The 20,404-nt window shown below is 46.3% G+C and overlaps 1 protein-coding gene across 1 annotated transcript in view; it reads left to right on the top strand.

Moving 5' to 3' along the window:
- The first annotated feature begins 3,803 nt into the window (after positions 1-3,803).
- The window catches only part of TMEM116 (transmembrane protein 116), a 38,118-nt gene continuing 21,517 nt past the window's right edge, over positions 3,804-20,404 (top strand). Inside the window, exons 1-4 of the mRNA XM_083629594.1 lie at positions 3,804-3,947; positions 6,667-6,713; positions 7,993-8,056; positions 11,860-12,000. Of these exons, the coding sequence (XP_083485720.1) occupies positions 3,882-3,947; positions 6,667-6,713; positions 7,993-8,056; positions 11,860-12,000 (318 nt within the window). The 5' untranslated portion in view covers positions 3,804-3,881. The remainder of the gene's footprint in view (positions 3,948-6,666; positions 6,714-7,992; positions 8,057-11,859; positions 12,001-20,404) is intronic.

Here is a 20,404-nt window from a genome sequence, read left to right as displayed (position 1 = left end):
TTCATTTTCCACTGAAGGACAAGACACTGGCTCATTTCAAGAAGACACAAAAGACTTGATCACTCAAGCGGAGTCACAGGTGCCTATTTTGATGAGAGAGCGGTGAATCCAGGTTTGGCACATCTCTCTCTGCTGCCCTTTCATCGAATTCTTTTTAAGTTTGCAAAGCCTGGATTTTATTTGTGATGTTCTGAAACAACAAGTACCGTATGTTCTGGCGTATAAGGCGACTTTTGAACCCCGGAAAATCTTCTCCAAAGTCGGGGGCCGTCTTATACGATGGGTATGGCAGGTGGCGGCGGTGACAGCTGGCTTGGAATGGCAACCGGCAGAAGGGCCTCCATCCCTGGCCGCCTCCTGAAGCAGCAGCAACCGCGGCAGCCTCCCCTTCCCACGGTGAGGTGGTGCGCGGCTTTGGCCGGGGCTCCGAGGAGCTGGGCATCCCCACAACTGCCAGAACTACCAGCTGGTGAGCGCAGCCTGCCGCTTTGCTGGACGGCTGACCGGGGCTCACTCGCCTCGCCTTGGGCTGCTGCTGCGATGGCAGAGGCAGTGGAGGGGTGCGCACTCTGCCCCTGGCGGCGCTTGGCGGGCTTTAGGTTGGGGGGCTGCCTCTAGTTGGCTGCAGGCGGAGGTAGTCTTATACGGTGAGTATATCCCAAACTGTATTTTAACAGGAAAAGTTGGTCGTCTTATATGCCCAGTTATCTTATAGGCCGGAAAATACGGTATTAGGAAAAATTTCCCTTCGGTACGTCCTTGCAATTGTAAATATTTTTGATTTTCAAAAAACACACTTGCAATAATAGGAAGCAGAGAGCAGGACTATAGGGGCAGGTCTCATATAGCTGGGCCTGGTGCTTTTTTTGTTTTAACTTGTTTTTATTGGGTTTTGAAAAGGGGGAAAAATCCCAAATCAATATTTTCCTTTTTTTTTTGAATAATATTTATTAAAGTTTCATAGAAATTACAAAAATAGAAAAAAGAACAAAAAATACAAAATACAAAAAAATAAAAACAAAAACAAATCAGTCTTTCCATCTCTTATCTTTCATTTACTTATTTACCTGACCTCCTCTCACCTCCTTTTTTTGTATCCTAGTTCAATAGTTGTTTCAGCAAATCCTTACCCTTTTTGCTTTTATCTTAATATTGTATCTTAATACATTATAACTTTACATTTTCACCTGTTATCAATTCCTCTTTACTTAATCCTTTATATCTTTTCTGCTAAAACCACATAGCTTAATTCCAACATCTTTCTAACATTCCTTAATTTTACAATATTTCTGTAGATAAACTTTAAATTTCTTCCACTCTTCTTCCACCGACTCTTCTCCTTGGTCTCGGATTCTGCCAGTCATCTCAGCCAGTTCCATGTAGTCCATCACCTTCATCTGCCATTCCTCCCGGGTCAATATTTTCCATTAATTCTTAAGAAACAGTTAAGCAGAGGCGCCTGCCTAAAAAGACCCAGTGTGTTCTCTTAGCTTTCTTTGAGCCTGGGCTAGAATTGGTGTACTCACAAATCTCCTTTTTTGCGCTCTTCCCACCCTCCCCACTCTTGACAATTTTGTTGAGCAAGTCATTCATTCACTAGCATGTTACAGAACATTTTTGTATCGCAACCCCTTAAGGTAGGAGCTTATTCAGAGTCCAGCTGCATCCTTAGGCCACAGGCCCATCCGGTCCAGCGCCCAGATTCCTGTTGTGGTCCAGAAGATGTGTCCAGCAGGCTCATGAGCAGAGGATGCTCAGGTGCCTTCCACTTTTGCACCCAGCAGTGTATCTGGACGCACACTGCACTTGTCTGTGACTGGATTTCAGTGGTCTACAAACTTTTTCAGCAGGGGGCCGGTCCATTGTCCCTCAGACCTTGTGGGGGGCCGGACAATATTTTGGAAAGGAAAAAAAATGAACAAATTCCTATGCCCCACAACTAACACAGAGATGCATTTTAAATAAAAGGACACATTCTATTCATGTAAAAACATGCCGATTCCCGGACTGTTTGCAGGCTGGATCTAGAAGGCGATTGGGCCAGATCCAGCCCCTGGGCCTTAGGTTGCCTACCCATGAATTTAACCGGGAGGTTTAGCCACCTGAAGTCCTACACACCATGAAACTGCTTAATTTGTCCTGGACATATTATTATATAGTCAGGTGGGATGCACATTTAACATTAAAGCCATATGGTGCCTGTGATTATATTGCCACATTTTGCCAGGACAAAACTTGGGGGCTGAGGTCTCTGCGCTTCCCTCCCCACACACCAATTTGGCAGAATCAGTCCCACTCACAAATGCAACACGGCTAGCTTACTACGTTTTGACATAAATGGTGCACATTACAAGACTCTTCAGTCCAGATTCTAAAATCAACCAACTACCCCAGTTAATTCAGATTCCAGAAATTCATCCATGCCATGTGAGTAGGTCCCCCCCCCACCAGCAGTAGGTTTAGACAAGGGTTTCCCAAATTTGGGTCTCCAGCTGTTTTTGGAACTACAACTCGCATCATCCCTAAGCTAGCAGGACCAATAGATTTAATCAACCTTGGCCTCCTTACGACATTTGCCTAATCAGCGCAATGTTCAGAAGATATGATTAATCCTGGTTAATAAAAAAAAAAACCTCAAGTGGTCTATTTGTTGTTGTTTAGTCGTTTAGTCGTGTCCAACTCTTTATGGCCCCCTGGACCAGAGCACGCCAGGCCCTCCTGTCTTCCACTGCCTCCCGCAGCTTGGTCAAACTCGTGCTGGTAGCTTCGAGAACACTGTCCAACCATCTCGTCCTCTGCCGTCTCCTTCTCCTTGTGCCCTACATCTTTCCCAACATCAGGGTCTTTTCCAGGGAGTCTTCTCTCCTCATGAGGTGGCCAAAGTATTGGAGCCTCAGCTTCAGGATCTGTCCTTCCAGTGAGCACTCAGGGCTGATTTCCTTCAGAATGGATGAGTTTGATCTTCTTGCAGTCCATGGGACTCTCAAGAGTCTCCTCCAGCACCAGAATTCAAAAGCATCAATTCTTCGGCAATCAGCCTTCTTGATGGTCCAGCTCTCACTTCCATACATCACTACTGGGAAAACCATAGCTTTAACTGTACGGACCTTTGTTGGCAAGGTGGTCTATATTTATTAATATTATTTGTCGCAGAGATGACAGGGAAAAGGCGACAGTGGCATAACTGCATTGGAGAGCATTGGGCGGCGACCAGCAGATGGAGATACTGATTCATTAGTAGAAGGGACCGCAGTTTAAATTCAGGGAATTGTAGCGGCTGGTTTCTCCTCGTGTTATTCTGGGGGATTGTGAAAAACGGGTAGGTGGTTGTCGATGCTCAATAAATTCTGGAGATCAGCAAAATAATTGTCCTTCTCCCCAGGCGAGCGCCACTGGAATGGATGGCTTTACCCCTGACGCGGGGTCCGCATGGAGGCTTAGAGATCGTAGACCCATAGTGCTGCAAAGGTATCCAAGGGTCATCTAGTCCAACCCACGGCGATCACAGCCCTGGGGCTGCTCCTGCTTTTGATCTGCAGAGAAATTTCCTTGCCGTTTCTTCCCACTTTTATCGAGGGACTTTTTTCCCTTTTTATTTGTCTAAAAACCCTCTTTTTCCCCATTTCACTACTTCTGACCTTTTAAAAATTCCGGTCCTTTTTTCCCTTCCATCATCATCAACAACAACAGCATCATCATCAAACCAGTAACTTTCTGCTTTTCCCCTTCTCTCCACTCCCCGCTCGTCGCCTGGTTTCCGCTCCTTTTCTCCAAGGGGGCGCGGAGGTTGCGCGGCCTGGGGCGGGACCAGCGAAGGCGGGCGGGGCGGCGAGGAGGAGGGCACTGGCCGGCCGCTCCCGCGGCTGCTCCGCCTGGCTAGCATGGCTTTCTCCGCGCCCGGCGCTGCCCCCGGGGGGCTCCGCACCCAGGACGCCTGGACCCAGCAGGTAAGCGATGCCCGTCCCTCTTTGATTCCAGTCCTTCCTTCCTTCTCGCCAGCCCAGGATCACCCTCGTTTTTCCCCACCAGAAGTCAGCCCCCCCTACCCAATTTGCTTTCTGAGCAGAGAAAAGACCCCTTTCTGAGCAGAATGGGGAATTTTGCCCCCCAGAAGAGTTACCCATGCCTTTTCCAATGGAGAAACCCACCGCTGCTTCTGGAGTCCCTTGTGCAGGCTCCTTGCGGCTCCCTGCAGCCTAATCAGGTTTCTAGTCCTCTGCGTGGAAAGATCCATCCTTCCTCCGCTTAGCTGCCCCTCCCTCTCCCTTCTGTGCTCAGGTTTGGCCATCCAGGGCTACTGGTCCTCATGGCCAGGTGCTCTCGTCAGAAACAGAGGTATAGCACTCTTTGCTGCGCAGCAACAACAGCACGCCCTCAGCTACACCGGCAATATACTCAGGCTGACGAAAACGTGCAATGGTTTGGAGGCTGTGGGCAGAATAAAAGTGGCCACCCAAACTCTTAAATTGCTAGAACTTCCAGGGAGCTCGGTTGGGGGGGGGGGTGGCGGCGGATATGTATCCAGAACCAACTAGAGGAAATTGGGTGGCTGAGACAACTTTCCTCCTGCTAGATTTCCCTCGTGCATTTTGCATTTTGTGGGATTCTCCAACAGGATTCTCCAATTTGCTTTGCAGGCTGGACTCTGTGCAAATATTAGTAGGATGACAATGAGTGCACATATCCTGTTTGAATTTGGAACTGCTTTGAGTCCTTAAATGCTTTTAAAAGTAGAGTGGTACCTCGGGTTACATATGCTTCAGGTTACATATGCTTCAGGTTACAGACTCGGCTAACCCAGAAACAGTGCTTCAGGTTAAGAACTTTGCTTCAGGATGAGAACAGAAATCGTGCTCCGGCGGTGCAGCAGCAGCAGGAGGCCCCATTAGCTAAAGTGGTGCTTCAGGTTAAGAACAGTTTCAGCTTAAGAACGAATTAAGTACTTAACCCGAGGTACCACTGTAAGGTGAATGCACAGCAGCTAGAAAGGTTCAAGCTATGCTTCAGTTAGCAGAACTTGGATTTGAGTCCATCTTCTGTTAACGAGGCAAATACAGAAGGTTGCATTTTTAAGTGTTGCCTTGTTTGTAAGCCTCCTGGGGCACATTTATCTATTGGCAGGCGGCCATGAAAATCTAAACAGTAATAAAAATGATAACTTACTCAGGGCATAACTATGGAACTCACTGCCACAGGATGCCCTGGCATTGTGCTGCCTGCTGACTCTGATGTTTTTAAAAGTGGATTAGCCAAATGCATGAAGGATGGGGCCACAAGTAGGTTATTAGCTCAATGGAGTCTTCATTTCAAGGACATCAGAAGAGCCTGACAGCGACTCAGACCAAAGGAAGCCCATCTAATCCAAGTCCCATAGAGGCCCCAGTGGAAATCCCACAAGCAAGAACCTGAGATCAGTAGCCCTCTCCCTACTTGTGATGCTCACCAGGGGAATTCAGTTAGTTCCCAATGCTGGCATAATACATGACCATCATTGTCAGTAGCTTTAAAGGTAAAGGTAAAGGGACCCCTGACCATTAGGTCCAGTCGTGGCCGACTCTGGGGTTGCGGCGCTCATCTCGCTTTATTGGCTGAGGGAGCCGGCGTACAGCTTCTGGGTCATGTGGCCAGCATGACTAAGCTGCTTCTAGCAAACCAGAGCAGCGCACGGAAACACCGTTTACCTTCCCGCTGGAGTGGTACCTATTTATCTACTTGCACTTTGAGGTGCTTTCGGACTGCTAGGTGGGCAGGAGCTGGGACAGAGCAACAGGAGCTCACCCCGTTGCGGGGATTCGAACCGCCGTCCTTCTGATCGGCAAGCCCTAGGCTCTGTGGTTTAACCCACAGCGCCACCCGCGTCCCTGCCCGTCAGTAGCCTTACATTCCACCAATTTGGCTAAATGCCTTTTAAAGCCATCCATTACTACGTCTTGCAGGAGCGAATTCCATAGTTACAGCTCCGTGCCATGTGAAGAAGTCCCTTATTTATTGCATGTATTTCCCACCTTTTTCCTCCAAGGAACTCAAGGCGGCATGCATGGTCCTCCGCCTGATCACACTGGCTCTGAGAATATCCACATGTTCAGCAACCAAGTGCAACCCACAATGCATTGCTTTGCCAGCCTGGTTCCCTCTACAGTGGTACCTCGGGTTACATATGCTTCAGGTTACATACACTTCAGGTTACAGACTCCGCTAACCCAGAAATAGTGCTTCAGGTTAAGAACTTTGCTTCAGGATAAGAACAGAAATCGGGCTCCGGCGGCACGGCAGCAGCGGGAGGCCCCATTAGCTAAAGTGGTGCTTCAGGTTAAGAACAGTTTCAGGTTAAGTACGGACCTCCGGAATGAATTAAGTACTTAACCCGAGGTACCACTGTATATGTGCAGAACTACACCTGCCACCAGCCCCAGTGTCATGTGGCCATGCATGCTGAGGCTGATGGGAATTGTAGTCCAACACATCTCAATCTTCAAGTTGTTGAAGGCTGTATCATAGAATCATAGATCTGGAAGGGACTCTGGGGATCATATAGTCCAAGCAATGCAGGAATATGCAGCTGTCCCGTACGAGGCTTGCACCTGCAACCTTGGCCATACCAGCACCGACTGAGCTATCCCATGGTCATGCAGGGATACATCTCATTTTTCTCTTTCTTCTCTCCAGATCTTTCCTGTCATCCACTGGATCCAAGCAGTCATGGCTTCTTTGAGGTACTGCAAAGCTTCTTCTTTCTAAAGATGTAACCTGGGACTGATGGAGAACCTCCCACCAGAGGCTGGTCTCTCCTTTTAGAATAGCTCTGAAACTCTTTGAGGATTTATTCTCTTCTCTTTTACTGGCCATTGCTGATGTTCTTTATTTACTTATTTTGAAAGCCTGTTGTGAGTCACCTCGAGTGTCAGAGAGGCGGAAGATGAATGTTTTGAATGAATGAAATGAAAATGTCATCAGCCAGCAGTTTTGACAAATTAAAACATTTTCTCTGTCCCTGTTGGCCTTGAGGTGCATTTGTGCAAAGACTTTGTATGCTTTGGGTCGCTACATTATCTTTGTGCCATTAACTTCAGCAAAAGTTGGCAGGTGCAGATTTTTGCAGGAGGAAGTGAAGTATTTTTGGTTGCCTTCTACTGAACGCAGATCAAGCCGCTGCTAAAAGCACAATAATGAGGCTCGGGGAAAATGTTGGCAACCCTTTCCATATACCAGTCCTCCTTTGCATTCTTTGTCTAAGGCAGTGGAAGCTGGAAGTAGCAAGGATTAGGCTGTGTGTGTGTGTGTGTGTGTGAGAGAGAGAGAGAGAGAGAGAAACAAGGCAATACTTAAAAATGCAACCTTCCGTATTTGCCTCATTAAAAACAAGAGCTCAAGCGGTCATAAACTTCTTTTCCTGGAGATGTTCCTACACCAGGGGTAGGCAACCTAAGGCCCATGGGCCACAAGCAGCCAATGGGGGTCATTTAACCAGCCCACGAGCTGCCCCCGAACCGAGCTGCCAGCTCAGCGAGTCCCCACGTGTTGCGCTAAACCGGCGCGATGCGACGCAGCGCAGGAACTCACTTCTGCAGTGCCGGAAATTGTGTTTGCACCGACGCCGGAAATCATGTCTGCTGGAAATCGCAGGTGCACATGCGCGATCTGGTCCACAGATGGATCTCCGCTGGAGTGAACCGGCCCAGGCGAGGTAAACCTTGCCAACCCCTGTCCTATGCCCTTTAAGCAGAAACTCGGCAGATAAGCTTTCTCCATCTTGCAGGCTCAATGATGCAGAATCTGTCACCTACAGCATTTCTGATGGCCACCTGCTGTTCAAGGCATGAGAGCCCCACCAGAAGGAAAGTTGGCAACAGTGGTGGACCTTGGCGTCTCAGATTTCAGTGGCACCCTGTGCAATGCCAAAAACTGACATGCACCCCCCATGCACCTACTTCTTTCCCTCCGTTAAATGTCAGGTAACCTTCTGCTCATCCAAGCAACTCTTTGTTCCCACAGCGTAATAGGGTCCAGTTCGCTGATTGGTTATGCAGTGCTCCAGAATACAGCCAGATCCCCCCAGGTAAGGGAATTTCTTTTAATGTTTTTAATTTTTATTGCTTTTTTAAAAAAAGAATTAAGCTCAATTGCACTTTATGTAAGCAGCTCACAAGGGAGGGGCAGCAATCTCCATGAAGAATGTTTAAAAATTTCAAGGGCATTCTTCCCTCCTAGTTGCTAAAACAAATATTTCACTCCAGAGGCTGAATCATCATCTTGTTTCCTTTCAGAGCAGCAGTCTAGAGCCCTGTTATAAGCTGTGCAAGAGCAGAGCTCCTGGCAGGAAGTCATCTCCTCCATTGGCAATTAAGCGGCTGCTATTATTATTATTGAGGGATGCGGGTGGCGCTGTGGGTTAAACCACTGAGCCTAGGACTTGCCGATCAGAAGGTCGGCGGTTCGAATCCCCGCGATGGGGTGAGCTCCCGTTGCTCAGTCCCTGCTCCTGCCAACCTAGCAGTTCGAAAGCACGTCAAAGTGCAAGTAGATAAATAGGTACCGCTCTGCGGGAAGGTAAACGGCGTTTCTGTGCGCTGCTCTGGTTCGCCAGAAGCGGCTTAGTCATGCTGGCCGCATGACCCAGAAGCTCCCTCGGCCAATAAAGCGAGATGAGCGCCGCAACCCCAGAGTCGGCCACAATTGGACCTAATGGTCAGGGGTACCTTTACCTTTACCTATTATTATTATTATTATTATTATTATTATTATTATTATTATTTTCATCATCATCATTTGCATTTATATTCCACTTTTTTTATACAAGGAGTGACTGGCCCCCAACATCACCCAATGAGCTTCATGGCAAGAAGACCAGGGTTCAAATTCCCACTCAGCCCTGAAGCTCACTGGGGTGACCTTGGGCCTGTCGCTGCCTCTCTCAGCTTAAGCCGCCTCACAGGGCTGTTGTGTGGATTAAATAAGGAAAAGGAAAAGGAATAAGCAAACGACCTTGAGAGAGAGAAAAAAATATGGTTGTAGAAATGCAATAACAGAAAAAAAGACAAAGCCTTTCACTGCATGCCTGTGCAGAGAAACTTCTCCTGTTGACTTTCTGTCTGTCATGCCACCTATGTCTGTGGGTCAGAAGCCACAGAAGCTGACAGGGGACACACACGGTGAGCGAGGAAACCAGCAACTTTATTACAAACCTTGGAATTACAGCAAAAAAATGGGTTTTTATTTCATTCTTCATGGCTTCAAGGATGCTTTAAGCACAGGTTCCCACAATCTCAGACCCTTCAGATGTGGGTGCATTTTTTAAAATATATATTTATATAATTCAAAATATTTATTGCGTTTTTCAAATTTCACATACATTCATCCTGTTGCTCCAATCAGCATCTACATAGAAAAGGCCACATTGGCACCATATATTTGAAGTGCTAGGGTACCACTTTAAAGAGTTGTGGCTTCCCCCAAAGAATTCTGGGAAGTGTAGTCTTTTTAAGGGTAGTGAGGGAACCATCACAGAGCCACAGTTCTGAGAGCGAGCGGCTTAACACTCAGTTCCTCTCCACAGGGAACTGTGGGAATTGTAACTCTGGGAGGGGGATAAGGGGGCCTCCTAATGCCTCTCAGCACTTTTAACAAACTATAACTCCCAGAATTCTTGGGGGGGCACCATGTTTTTTTTAAAGCGGTATCATAGCACTTTAAATGTATGGGGCGAATGTGGTCAAAGAGCAAGAAGACAACTTGGTGCATGTCAAATGTGAAGGGGCTCTTTTCAGCCCCCCATGGCTACTATGCAGTTTAACAGTTTCCTTACCCCAACAGAGGGATTTCAAAGAATGCTTGTAGGATTGGAACTCGTGACCAAAACTGCTTGGTTATGAAGGGAGGCGATGGATTCCTCTCCCAATGAGGGTCCTTCCCACATTTCATGACCGTTCAAACTCTGTTTACAGGTTAAAACTTTATTTGCATCAGCCATAGCAATGAAACAACAATACGATATACAAAGGTTAAATATCTGCCGACCAAGAATCCATTTCCTGCCCCTGATGAAGTGGACTTCGGCCACAGAACCTTGTGCTGTAATAAATTGGTTAGCCTTTCATGAGCCGCAAGACTGCTTGCTGCCTGAAATATACTCAGAGTCGCAAAGTGATTTCATGCTCTTTATTCAGCTCGGAGTGGTGAGGAGGAATGAATGAATGTCCCCTCAAAGCATCTGCTTTATATACATTATTTACATAATGGGCTGCACATGATTGGCTCATTCCGGAATTCTACTGTAAGACAATCAGGTTGTGGATTCACTTCTATCTGGAGCATGATTGGGTGGTTCCTGCCAACCAATCATACTGCTGCATTGTTCTAGGACCAATCAGACTGCTGCATTCTGAATCCTATTGTTCTAGGACCAATCAGACTGCTGCCTTTTGGATCCTATTGTTCTAGGACCAATCAGACAGCTGCAGTTTGGATCCTATTCAACTCAGTACATAACACTGCCAAAGACTAATTCATGTAATCTTGAAATGTTTGCCCCTCCCACAGTTGTTCCTACTAAAGAATGGATTTTTTTTACTTTATTTATAGTGCTCATATACCATCATATCTTAACCAGAGTGACCACGAGGTCCTTTCTGGGAAGGCTGCGCATTTGTTTGTGAGAACCAGCTCAAAGGGACAGATCTTAAAGCTTCTGCAAATTAGATAGGTGAATAGCAGTATTTTAACTGAAACCCAAAGGGCCGGTCCTATCATTAGGCAGAGTGAGGCAGCAGGTGCTGGGGGCAAACAGCAGCAGCACCTGGCTGTTCCTGCTGGCTGTTATCCCACCCAGGGAGCTATTTCCCCATGGTTGTCACCCAGGCTGTCCTGGACCCCCTAATCCAGTGGTGGCCAAACTTGGCCCTCCAGCTGTTTTTGGACTACAACTCCCATCATCCCTAGCTAACGACGAGTGGTCAGGGATGATGGGAATTGTAGTCCCCAAACAGCTGGAGGGCCAGGTTTGGCCACCACTGCCCTAATCTAGCCTGCTGTCTCGAGGGGTCGGGAGCAGAAGATGCTACCCCATCATTGGCGATGAAGAAGCAGGATTCAACCGCTGGTGTGGTTGGCTTCTGTACGTGGAATGGGGAAAGGGCACCAGAACTTAAAGCAGTACATCGTTAAAGTATGGAACTCCCTCCTGCAGCAGGAAGTGATGGCCGGCTTTAAAAGAAGACTAGATACATTCATATAGGGACGCTGGTGGCGCTGTGGGTTAAACCACAAAGCCTAGGACTTGCCGATCAGAAGGTCGGCGGTTTGAATCCCCACGACGGGGTGAGCTCCCGTTGCTCGGTGCCTGCTCCTGCCAACCTAGCAGTTCAAAAGCACATCAAAGTGCAAGTAGATAAATAGGTACCGCTCTGGCGGGAAGGTAAACGGCGTTTCCGTGCGCTGCTCTGGTTCGCCAGAAGCGGCTTAGTCATGCTGGCCACATGACCCGGAAGCTGTACGCCGGCTCCCTCGGCCAATAAAGCGAGATGAGCGCCGCAACCCCAGAGTCGGTTACGACTGGACCTAACGGTCAGGGGTCCCTTTACCTTTTTGGATACATTCATGGAGGAGGACAGTGCCACAGCAGTGTAGCGTAGTGGTTAGAGTGTTGAAATGGGACCTGGGAAAGACCAGGGTTTGAATCCTGAACTCAGCCATGAAGCTCTGGGGGGAGGCAGCCACTGTCTCTCAGCCTAACCTGCTTCACGGGGTTGTCATGGGGATTGAATAAGATGGAGGCGAAGAAGCCATGAGCTCCCTGGAGAAAAAGGTGAGTTGTGAATGCAGTAAATAAGGAAATAACAACCACTCCCTCTCCTTCTTCCCCAGGGACGGCCTTTGTTCTACTTGAGCCTCTTGGATCTCTTTCTGGGCATGAGCTGGCTGTTCGGGGCTCTCCTCTACAATGAAGAGGCTGCCACGTCCGCAAGCCAGGAGTCTGCTTGCTACAACCTACAAGCTACAGCAGAGGTAAGAAGGATGTCGGCACTTTGGCCTGTTTCAGGGATGGAGAGTGGGTTTTTTTGCCTGTGGTGCTAGCAGCAATCTGCCTAGGGAGCCAAGGTGCTGTAGTGGTTAGAGGGTTGGACTAGGACCTGGGAGAGACCACGTATAGAGACCCCTCATAGCCATGTTCCAGAGTCTACTTCATCTAGACAAAGTTCAAGATAACTTCAGTCCCATTTAAAACAAATACAGCGGTACCTCGGGTTACAGATGCTTCAGTTTACAGACACTTCAGGTTACAGACTCTGCTAACCCAGAAATAGTACCTCTTGTTAAGAACTTCGCTTCAGGATGAGAACAGAAATCGTGCTCCGGCAGCAGCAGGAGGCACTATTAGCTAAAGTGGTACCTCAGGTTAAGAACAATTTCAGGTTAAGAACGGACCTCCAGAACGAATTAAGTACTTAACTCGAGGTACCACTGTAGATTACAGGTGGTCAAGCAGAAGGCCATTAGAGGCAGGGCCTTCTATAACGTGGCTCCATTTTCATGGGAGAAGCCAGTCTGGTCCCATCACTGTTAGCCTTCTGCTGTTTAGTAGGGATGTGGCTGTTGTCCCAGGAGGCATTTGGGGTCCTAATTCTATACTAATTATGCTTGGTTATTTTTTCCTGCTTCTGATACAGTTTTATTGGGTTGTTTGTTTGTTTGTTTCATGGGGTGTTGCAACTGTGGACTTACTAGTGCTCTAAGTTGTTAGCTGCCATCAGGTTTTCCTGTTCCCCCCAAAAGCTGAATGCCATATAAAAAAATAATAATTGACATGAATTGAAGGCATCTGAAGGCCTGAGATGGTCTGCTGGAAATTGACCAGTGATCAAATGGTCAGTGGTCCACTGGTCCACCTTTGGAGAATCAGGATTTCCTTGGACAATCTTTACAAAAGCAAGACAGTCGTCCAATTCTGAGACTGCCCTCGCTTTTCTAGTGCTTTGCAGACTTTACAGACTTTGTATTGGGAATTTCTCCTTGGTTGTGCCAGCTGGAATGTGTGCTGGCTGGGTGCTGAGCTGTCACAAGAGGTGTGGTTTGGTAAACATGTCAGGGAGCCCTGAGAGGGCAGGGGTGGCTTCAAGGAGCCGAGCCAGCTTCTGAGTAGGCTCTTCTAGACCAGAGCTTTCGAAACCGTGCATCGCAACACGTTTGTGTGTTGGTGTGTCACGTGAATGTTCCCCACGCTCCTCCCGGGGCTGGAAAGGCGTTAGTTTAACCTCCGGCTTGCTAGTAAAACTGAATTACTGTGTTGTGAAATGATGCATGTCTAAAAAGTTTGTCACCAGCATGAAAAGTTTGGAAAGCTCTGGGTTGGAGGCAGAAGACAGTTGCCTCTTTGATTAAAACATACCTGCTTGCCCCAGAAACTTGCAGATCAGAGCAGCGGTTGTTGTAAGGTTGTGGGGTTGGTTGGGTTTTGCCAAGTGTTTGTTGGAAGAAGCTAAACCAGGAAATGAATCTGCCGAGCCCAGAATTGTCTGCTCTGACCGGGGTCTCAGGCACCACTTGATAGGGGAATTGCAAAGGTCTCTTGTTTGCTTTGGGATAGAGCGAAACCATAACATGGGTCTGTGCCAATAGACTTTACCTGGCAGTGAGCAGGTGCAAAATTGCAGTGCACTTCCTGGAACGAACATGCAGAACACTCTCTCAAAGGAAAGCAGTAACTGGTGTTCCTGTGCTGTGCTGATGTGTTTTGTGCCTTTCATCCCGGGGTCCAAAGTGCCTGTGATCCCAGTTTGGAAGCTAGAGCTAAATGCTAAATACCCACTTCACAATTGTGGGTGGTGGTGATGGTGGGGTGTATTCAGAGCCGGTCAACCCAATATTTCAGCATCTGAAATTTCTCCAGGCCAGGGGTAGGAGGTGTGGTACCCTCCAGATGTGGCTGGGCTCCAGCTCCCAGCCAGAATGGCCATTGGCCCAGAAGGATGGGGGCTGGAGACCAACATCTGGAGAGCATCACATTGGCTACCCCTGCCCTAGATCCTAGGGAATCCTATTTATTAACATCAATAATAATAATTAATCTGTACAAACTGTTGAGATTTCCAGCATATAATGCATTGCGGGGAGCACAATTTATTTATTTATTATCTATCACAGATAAATAATATAGGCAAAGATGATTTGATGAGTTTATCTTTAAGACCAGACTCATTTGTATACAGTGGTACCTCGGGTTACATACGCTTCAGGTTACAGACTCCGCTAACCCAGAAATAGTGCTTCAGGTTAAGAACTTTGCTTCAGGATGAGAACAGAAATCGTGCTCCAGCGGCGCGGCGGCAGTGGGAGGCCCCATTAGCTAAAGTGGTGCTTCAGGTTAAGAACAGATTCAGGTTAAGTACGGACCTCCGGAACGAATTAAGTACTTAACCTGAGGTACCACTGTATTGCCAAAAACACCACCATCTTGCATAACATGTGCCCAGTTTTCTTGTCCTTTTAATCACTCCTGTTATGAGTTATTTTCTCACTAGTAGCCAGTCTCCAGGTATTCTTAAACTTTAAATCCAGGTATACTCCTGCTCCCCTTCATGGATCACTGCCTTGCCGTGGCGAAGGGGCTTGAAGAACTCAGAGAAGCTATGAGCTATGCCGTGCAGGGCCACCCAAGATGGACAGGTCATAGTGGAGAGTTTTGACCAGACGTGATCCACCTGGAGCAGGAACCGGCAAGCCACTCCAGTATCCCTGCCAAGAAAACTCCATGGACAAAGACAACAGGCATATAAAAGTTATGACGCTGGAAGATGAGCCCCTCAGGTCGGAAGGCATCCAACATGCTACTGGGGAAGAGCGGAGGACAAATACAATTAGATTCAGAGCTGATGAAGCGGCTGGGCCAAAGCCGAAAGGATGCTCAGTTGCGGATATGCCTGGAAGCGAAAGGAAAGTCCAATGCTGTAAAGAAAAATATTGCATAGGAACCTGGAATGTAAGAACCATGAATCTTGGTAAGTTGGATGTGGTCAAAAATGAGATGGCAAGAATAAATATTGACATCCTGGGCATCAGTGAACTAAAATGGACGGGAATGGGCGAATTCAGTTTGGATGACCATCACATCTACTACTGTGGGCAAGAATCCCGTAAAAGAAATGGAGTGGCCCTCATAGTCAACAAAAGAGTGGCAAAAGCTGTACTGGGATTCAATCTCAAAAATGATAGAATGATCTCGATACGAATCCAAGGCAGACCTTTTAACATCACAGTAATCCAAGTTTATGCACCAACCACTGGTGCTGAAGAAACTGAAATTGACCAGTTCTATGAAGACTTACAACACCTTATAGAAATGACACCAAAGAAGGATGTTCTTCTCATTATAGGGGATTGGAATGCTAAAGTAGGGAGTCAAGAGATAAAAGGAACAACTGGAAGTTTGGCCTTGGAGTTCAAAACGAAGCAGGGCAAAGGCTGATAGAGTTCTGCCAAGAGAATAAGCTGGTCATCACAAACACTCTTTTCCAACAACACAAGAGACGACTCTACACATGGACATCACCAGATGGGCAGCATCGAAATCAGATTGATTATATTCTCTGCAGCCAAAGATGGAAAAGCTCTATACAGTCAGCAAAAACAAGACCTGGAGCTGACTGTGGCTCAGATCATCAGCTTCTTATAGCAAAATTCAAGCTTAAACTGAAGAAAGTAGGAAAAACCACTGGGCCGGTAAGATACAATCTAAGTCAAATCCCTTATGAGTACACAGTTGAAGTGAGGAACAGGTTTAAGGATTTAGATTTGGTGGACAGAGTGCCTGAAGAACTATGGATGGAGGCTCGTAACATTATACAGGAGGCAGCAACTAAAACCATCCCAATGAAAAGGAAATGCAAGAAAGCAAAGTGGCTGTCCAACGAGGCCTTACAAATAGCAGGGGAGAGAAGGCAAGCAAATTGCGAGGGAGATAGTGAAAGATACAGGAAATTGAATGCAGATTTCCAAAAAATAGCAAGGAGAGACAAGGCCTTCTTAAACGAGCAATGCAAAGAAATAGAGGAAAACAATAGAATGGGAAAAACCAGAGATCTGTTCAAGAAAATTGGAGATATGAAAGGAACATTTCGTACAAAGATTTCTGTAATAAAAGACAAAAGTGGAAAGGACCTAACAGAAGCAGAATACATCAAGAAGAGGTGGCAAGAATACACAGAGGAACTATACCAGAAAGAAATGGATGTCTCGTACACCCCAGGGAGTGTGGTTGCTGACCTTGAGCCAGACATCCTGGAGAGTGAAGTCAAATGGGCCTTAGAAAGCACTGCTAATAACAAGGCCAGTGGAAGTGATGATATTCCAGCTGAACTATTTAAAATTTTAAAAGATGATGCTGTTAAGGTGCTACACTCAATATGCCAGCAAGTTTTGAAAACTCAGCAGTGGCCAGAGGATTGGAGAAGATCAGTCTACATCCCAATCCCAAAGAAGGGCAGTGCCAAAGAATGCTCCAACTACCGCACAATTGCACTCATTTCACACGCTAGCAAGGTTATGCTTAAAATTCTACAAGGCAGGCTTAAGCAGTATGTGGACCGAGAACTCATCATGCGAAAGGATGGGCTGGATGAATCCCAAGCCGGAATTAAGATTGCTGGAAGAAATATCAACAACCTCAGATATGCAGATGACACAACCTTGATGGCAGAAAGTGAGGAGGAATTAAAGAACCTTTTAATGAGGGTGAAAGAGGAGAGCGCAAAATATGGTCTGAAGCTCAACATCAAAAAAACGAAGATCATGGCCACTGGGCCCATCACCTCCTGGCAAATAGAAGGGGAAGAAATGGAGGCAGTGAGAGATTTTACTTTTTTGGGCTCCATGATCACTGCAGATGGTGACAGCAGTCACGAAATTAAAAGACGCCTGCTCCTTGGGAGAAAGGCGATGGCAAACCTAGACAGCATCTTAAAAAGCAGAGACATTACCTTACCAACAAAGGTCTGTATAGTTAAAGCCATGGTTTTCCCAGTAGTGATGTATGGAAGTGAGAGCTGGACCATAAAGAAGGCTGATTGCCGAAGAATTGATGCTTTTGAATTATGGTGCTGGAGGAGACTCAAGAGTCCCATGGACTGCAAGAAGATCAAACCTATCCATTCTGAAGGAAATCAGCCCTGAGTGCTCACTGGAAGGACAGATCGTGAAGCTGAGGCTCCAATACTTTGGCCACCTCATGAGAAGAGAAGACTCCCTGGAAAAGACCCTGATGTTGGGAAGGATTGAGGGCACAAGAAGAAGGGGACGACAGAGGATGAGATGGTTGGACAGCGTTCTCGAAGCTAGAAACATGAGTCTGACCAAACTGCGGGAGGCAGTGGAAGTCAGGAGTGCCTGGCGTGCTCTGGTCCATGGGGTCACGAAGAGTCGGTCACGACTAAACGACTAAACAACAACAACGAAACACTCCTGCTGGCCTTCCAGGTTCCAGAGTGCTGTTCTTTGTGAAGAGGGAGTGATGGTTAAAGTACTCTAGGAATAGTAGCTCTGGGAGAGGGAAAGGAATCTGTTAACATCTATCAGCACCCATCACAAACTATAATTCCCAGGATTCCTTGGGGGAAGCTATGACTGTTTAAAGTGGTATCATAGTGTTTTCAGTGCATGGTGTGAATGTGGTCTGAATTAGGATGAACCTGGACTACTCCTTGAACGGGATGCCTTTGCAAGCCCTGCTGTAGGAGTCCCTGGTTAGAATCACTATATTCTTTCTTTTTAAATGACAGTGGCCTACCCATTTTCCAAACCTTAAAGCTTATTGTTCCCCATGTATCATCAGTCATGCCAGGAAATCCGATCTTCCTGTTTCTGTGTTTTCATTTTTTCCATTTGCTGGCATGCAGCACATCTGGTCTTTCTGACATTTCCCCCGGTCCCTAGTTTGCTCTTGCCTTTAAGAGAGCATTTGAATTATTCTGAAGCTGTTTACGCATCCGAAGGAAGTTGGAGCATCTTGCCTGTATACAAAAATTGCCCACAGGCCTGTTAAGAAGCAAAATGCTGAATAAATATAGGCAGAGCGTTTAGCCAAACCACATTCCTGGGATCGGCACCCAGATGTTCGTCTTTGAGGCCCTTTGTAAACTGTCTCCCGCAATCAGTATGCGAAGGGTTCATATGTGTCTCAAATCAAGTTAAATCTGTATCTGTGTGTAATTTGTGTAGGTAATCTTGCAGAAGAATCTGGTTTGCCAAAGTGGGAAATAGGATACTGGATGCCTTTGGTCTGAGTCAGCAGGGTGCTCTCTTCTTAGGTTCAGAAAGTGGTCAAATGTAAAAAATTTGTTCGAGAAAAGCAAATACATTCCCTTGAATTCAAAGTTAATGCATGTGTTGCTTTCAACTACCAAAGGGCACGTTTGTGGAGCAATCTAGCCAGCACTTGTTTGTAGCTCTTTGTTTAAATTAATTCCACCCCTAAAAGCTGAGCCATTTTTTTTGTTGTTCTCTCCCAACTTGTTGAGATACGTCTGTCATTTTCTCCCTCTCAACCTCCACTCATCCTTTCAATAATTCCTGCATGAATAAAGCCTTTGCACTTCAGAAACTGTAAGCGTTTATTCCCATCTAATTGACCCAAGCTGCAAGGTCTGCTAACAAATTTTGCCAGGAAATTAAAGGCAGGAGACAGCTTTCTCTCCAAGTTCCTTGCAGTGCCTGCTGGACAGGCTTGACTTTGGCTCAAATTCTTGAAAGGGCACCTCCTTCCCTACAGGCCTTCTTGGGGGTTGTGATCAGCAGAGAGGGCCCTCTTGGGAGATTCATCACTCTAAGAAGTTCTCTGAGGTGTGTGTGTGACGTTCTGGGGTCTAGCTCTAGATCCATATGAAGATCCTGCTGAATCAGGCCAATGGCCCATCTACTCCAGCATCTGGTTCTCACACTGGCCAACCAGATGCCTGTGGGGAACTACCGTATTTTTCCCTGTATTGGACAAGGTTTTTTGACTGAAAAATCATGCAAAAAAAACTGGGGTCGTCCAATACATGGATAGTGGCATGGGGGGGGGGGGGGAGAAGCAGCACACTGTCAGCCATCCGGCAACGCCACACATGCGACCTACGTAGCAACGCCCCACCCTGGGTTTCATGACTGATCCCTAGCTAGCAGGACCAGTGGTCAGGGATGATGGGAATTGTAGTCTCAAAACATCCGGAGGGCCGAGGTTGAGGAAGCCTGCTTTAAACCAGCAGTCAGGGTGGATTTGATTTAAATCAAATCAATTTAAATCACTAGTCTGTAAGACTTGATTTAAATCATTTTTTTACAGACTCATTCTTGCTGATATAATCTTAATATTTACAACCAGATGAAGGTTTCCTTTTTTTGAATAATAAATTTTCAGAGTAGTTTTTGCAGTTATATCAAAAATTACTGATTTGGTTATACTGTACAATTAGAAACACATAAACAGTGAATTATGAAATTATTGTGAGGTTTCATAAGTAAACTGTTTATAATTGGCCTTTATCGGAAGGAGAAAAATAATCATTTCCTTAATAACAACTTAAACAATTTATTTAACTAAAACAGTAACATTATAGCATATATATCCATATTTGTTAACTGATGTGGTTAAACGATTAAAAAAACACCTTAGACTGAGTTTTAGCACACGTGAAAAACTTAAATCAAATCCTTATTTCCTGATGAATAGTCTTTGGACTATAATGTAACTTAAATCTTTAGGAAGGTTTTTCCTCCAAAAGCATTTTATTTTTAAAATCCGATTTAAAGCAAAAAAACCAAAAAAAACTGATTGAAATAAAAAATCTGATTTAAACCAAAAAAAAAAAAATCCAATTTAAATTTTAAAAATCCAGTTTTTTTTAAAACTCATTGATTTTTATCCACCCTGCCAGCAGTCTAGCCACACTATCTCTTTCTGCATGCCACTGCAATATATTTACCAAACTCCAACACAGCCATCCCTAAGCAACACTCCCGGTTTGCTGTCTCTGCTTGTTCCCATGTCCTCTCCAGTCGCCTGTCCAGAGTTGCCAAAGAACCATTTGTGTTTTTGAGGATCCTCTCATGACCCCATCAAAACGTGAATTCCATGCTCCACTGACATGCAACAAGGTCCTTGTGTGGCTGTTGTACAATTTACCTGCTCCCCCGCCTCCCCGCCCTCAATTAAATCCAAATGGCCTAGAAAGCTTTTAATAAAATTCCACTCCATTTGGCCAGCACAATGGATGGGAGGAAAGTAAAGCAGTTATAATGATGGGCAGGAAAAGGGCAGGACAAAAATATCAGAAGAGCCCAGCAGGGTCAGACGTAAGCTGCATACACACTGACCCCGTTTGGAGCACTAAAATGAACTTTCAATCCAGAGCATCTCGTAGCCATCCGCAGCATGCTG

The sequence above is a fragment of the Podarcis filfolensis genome, assembly GCF_964270895.1.
Source record: "Podarcis filfolensis genome assembly, chromosome: 8".
Taxonomy (NCBI): Eukaryota; Metazoa; Chordata; class Lepidosauria; order Squamata; family Lacertidae; genus Podarcis; species Podarcis filfolensis.
Note: the sequence above shows the minus strand (reverse complement) of the source record. Positions and strands in the feature narration are given on the sequence as shown.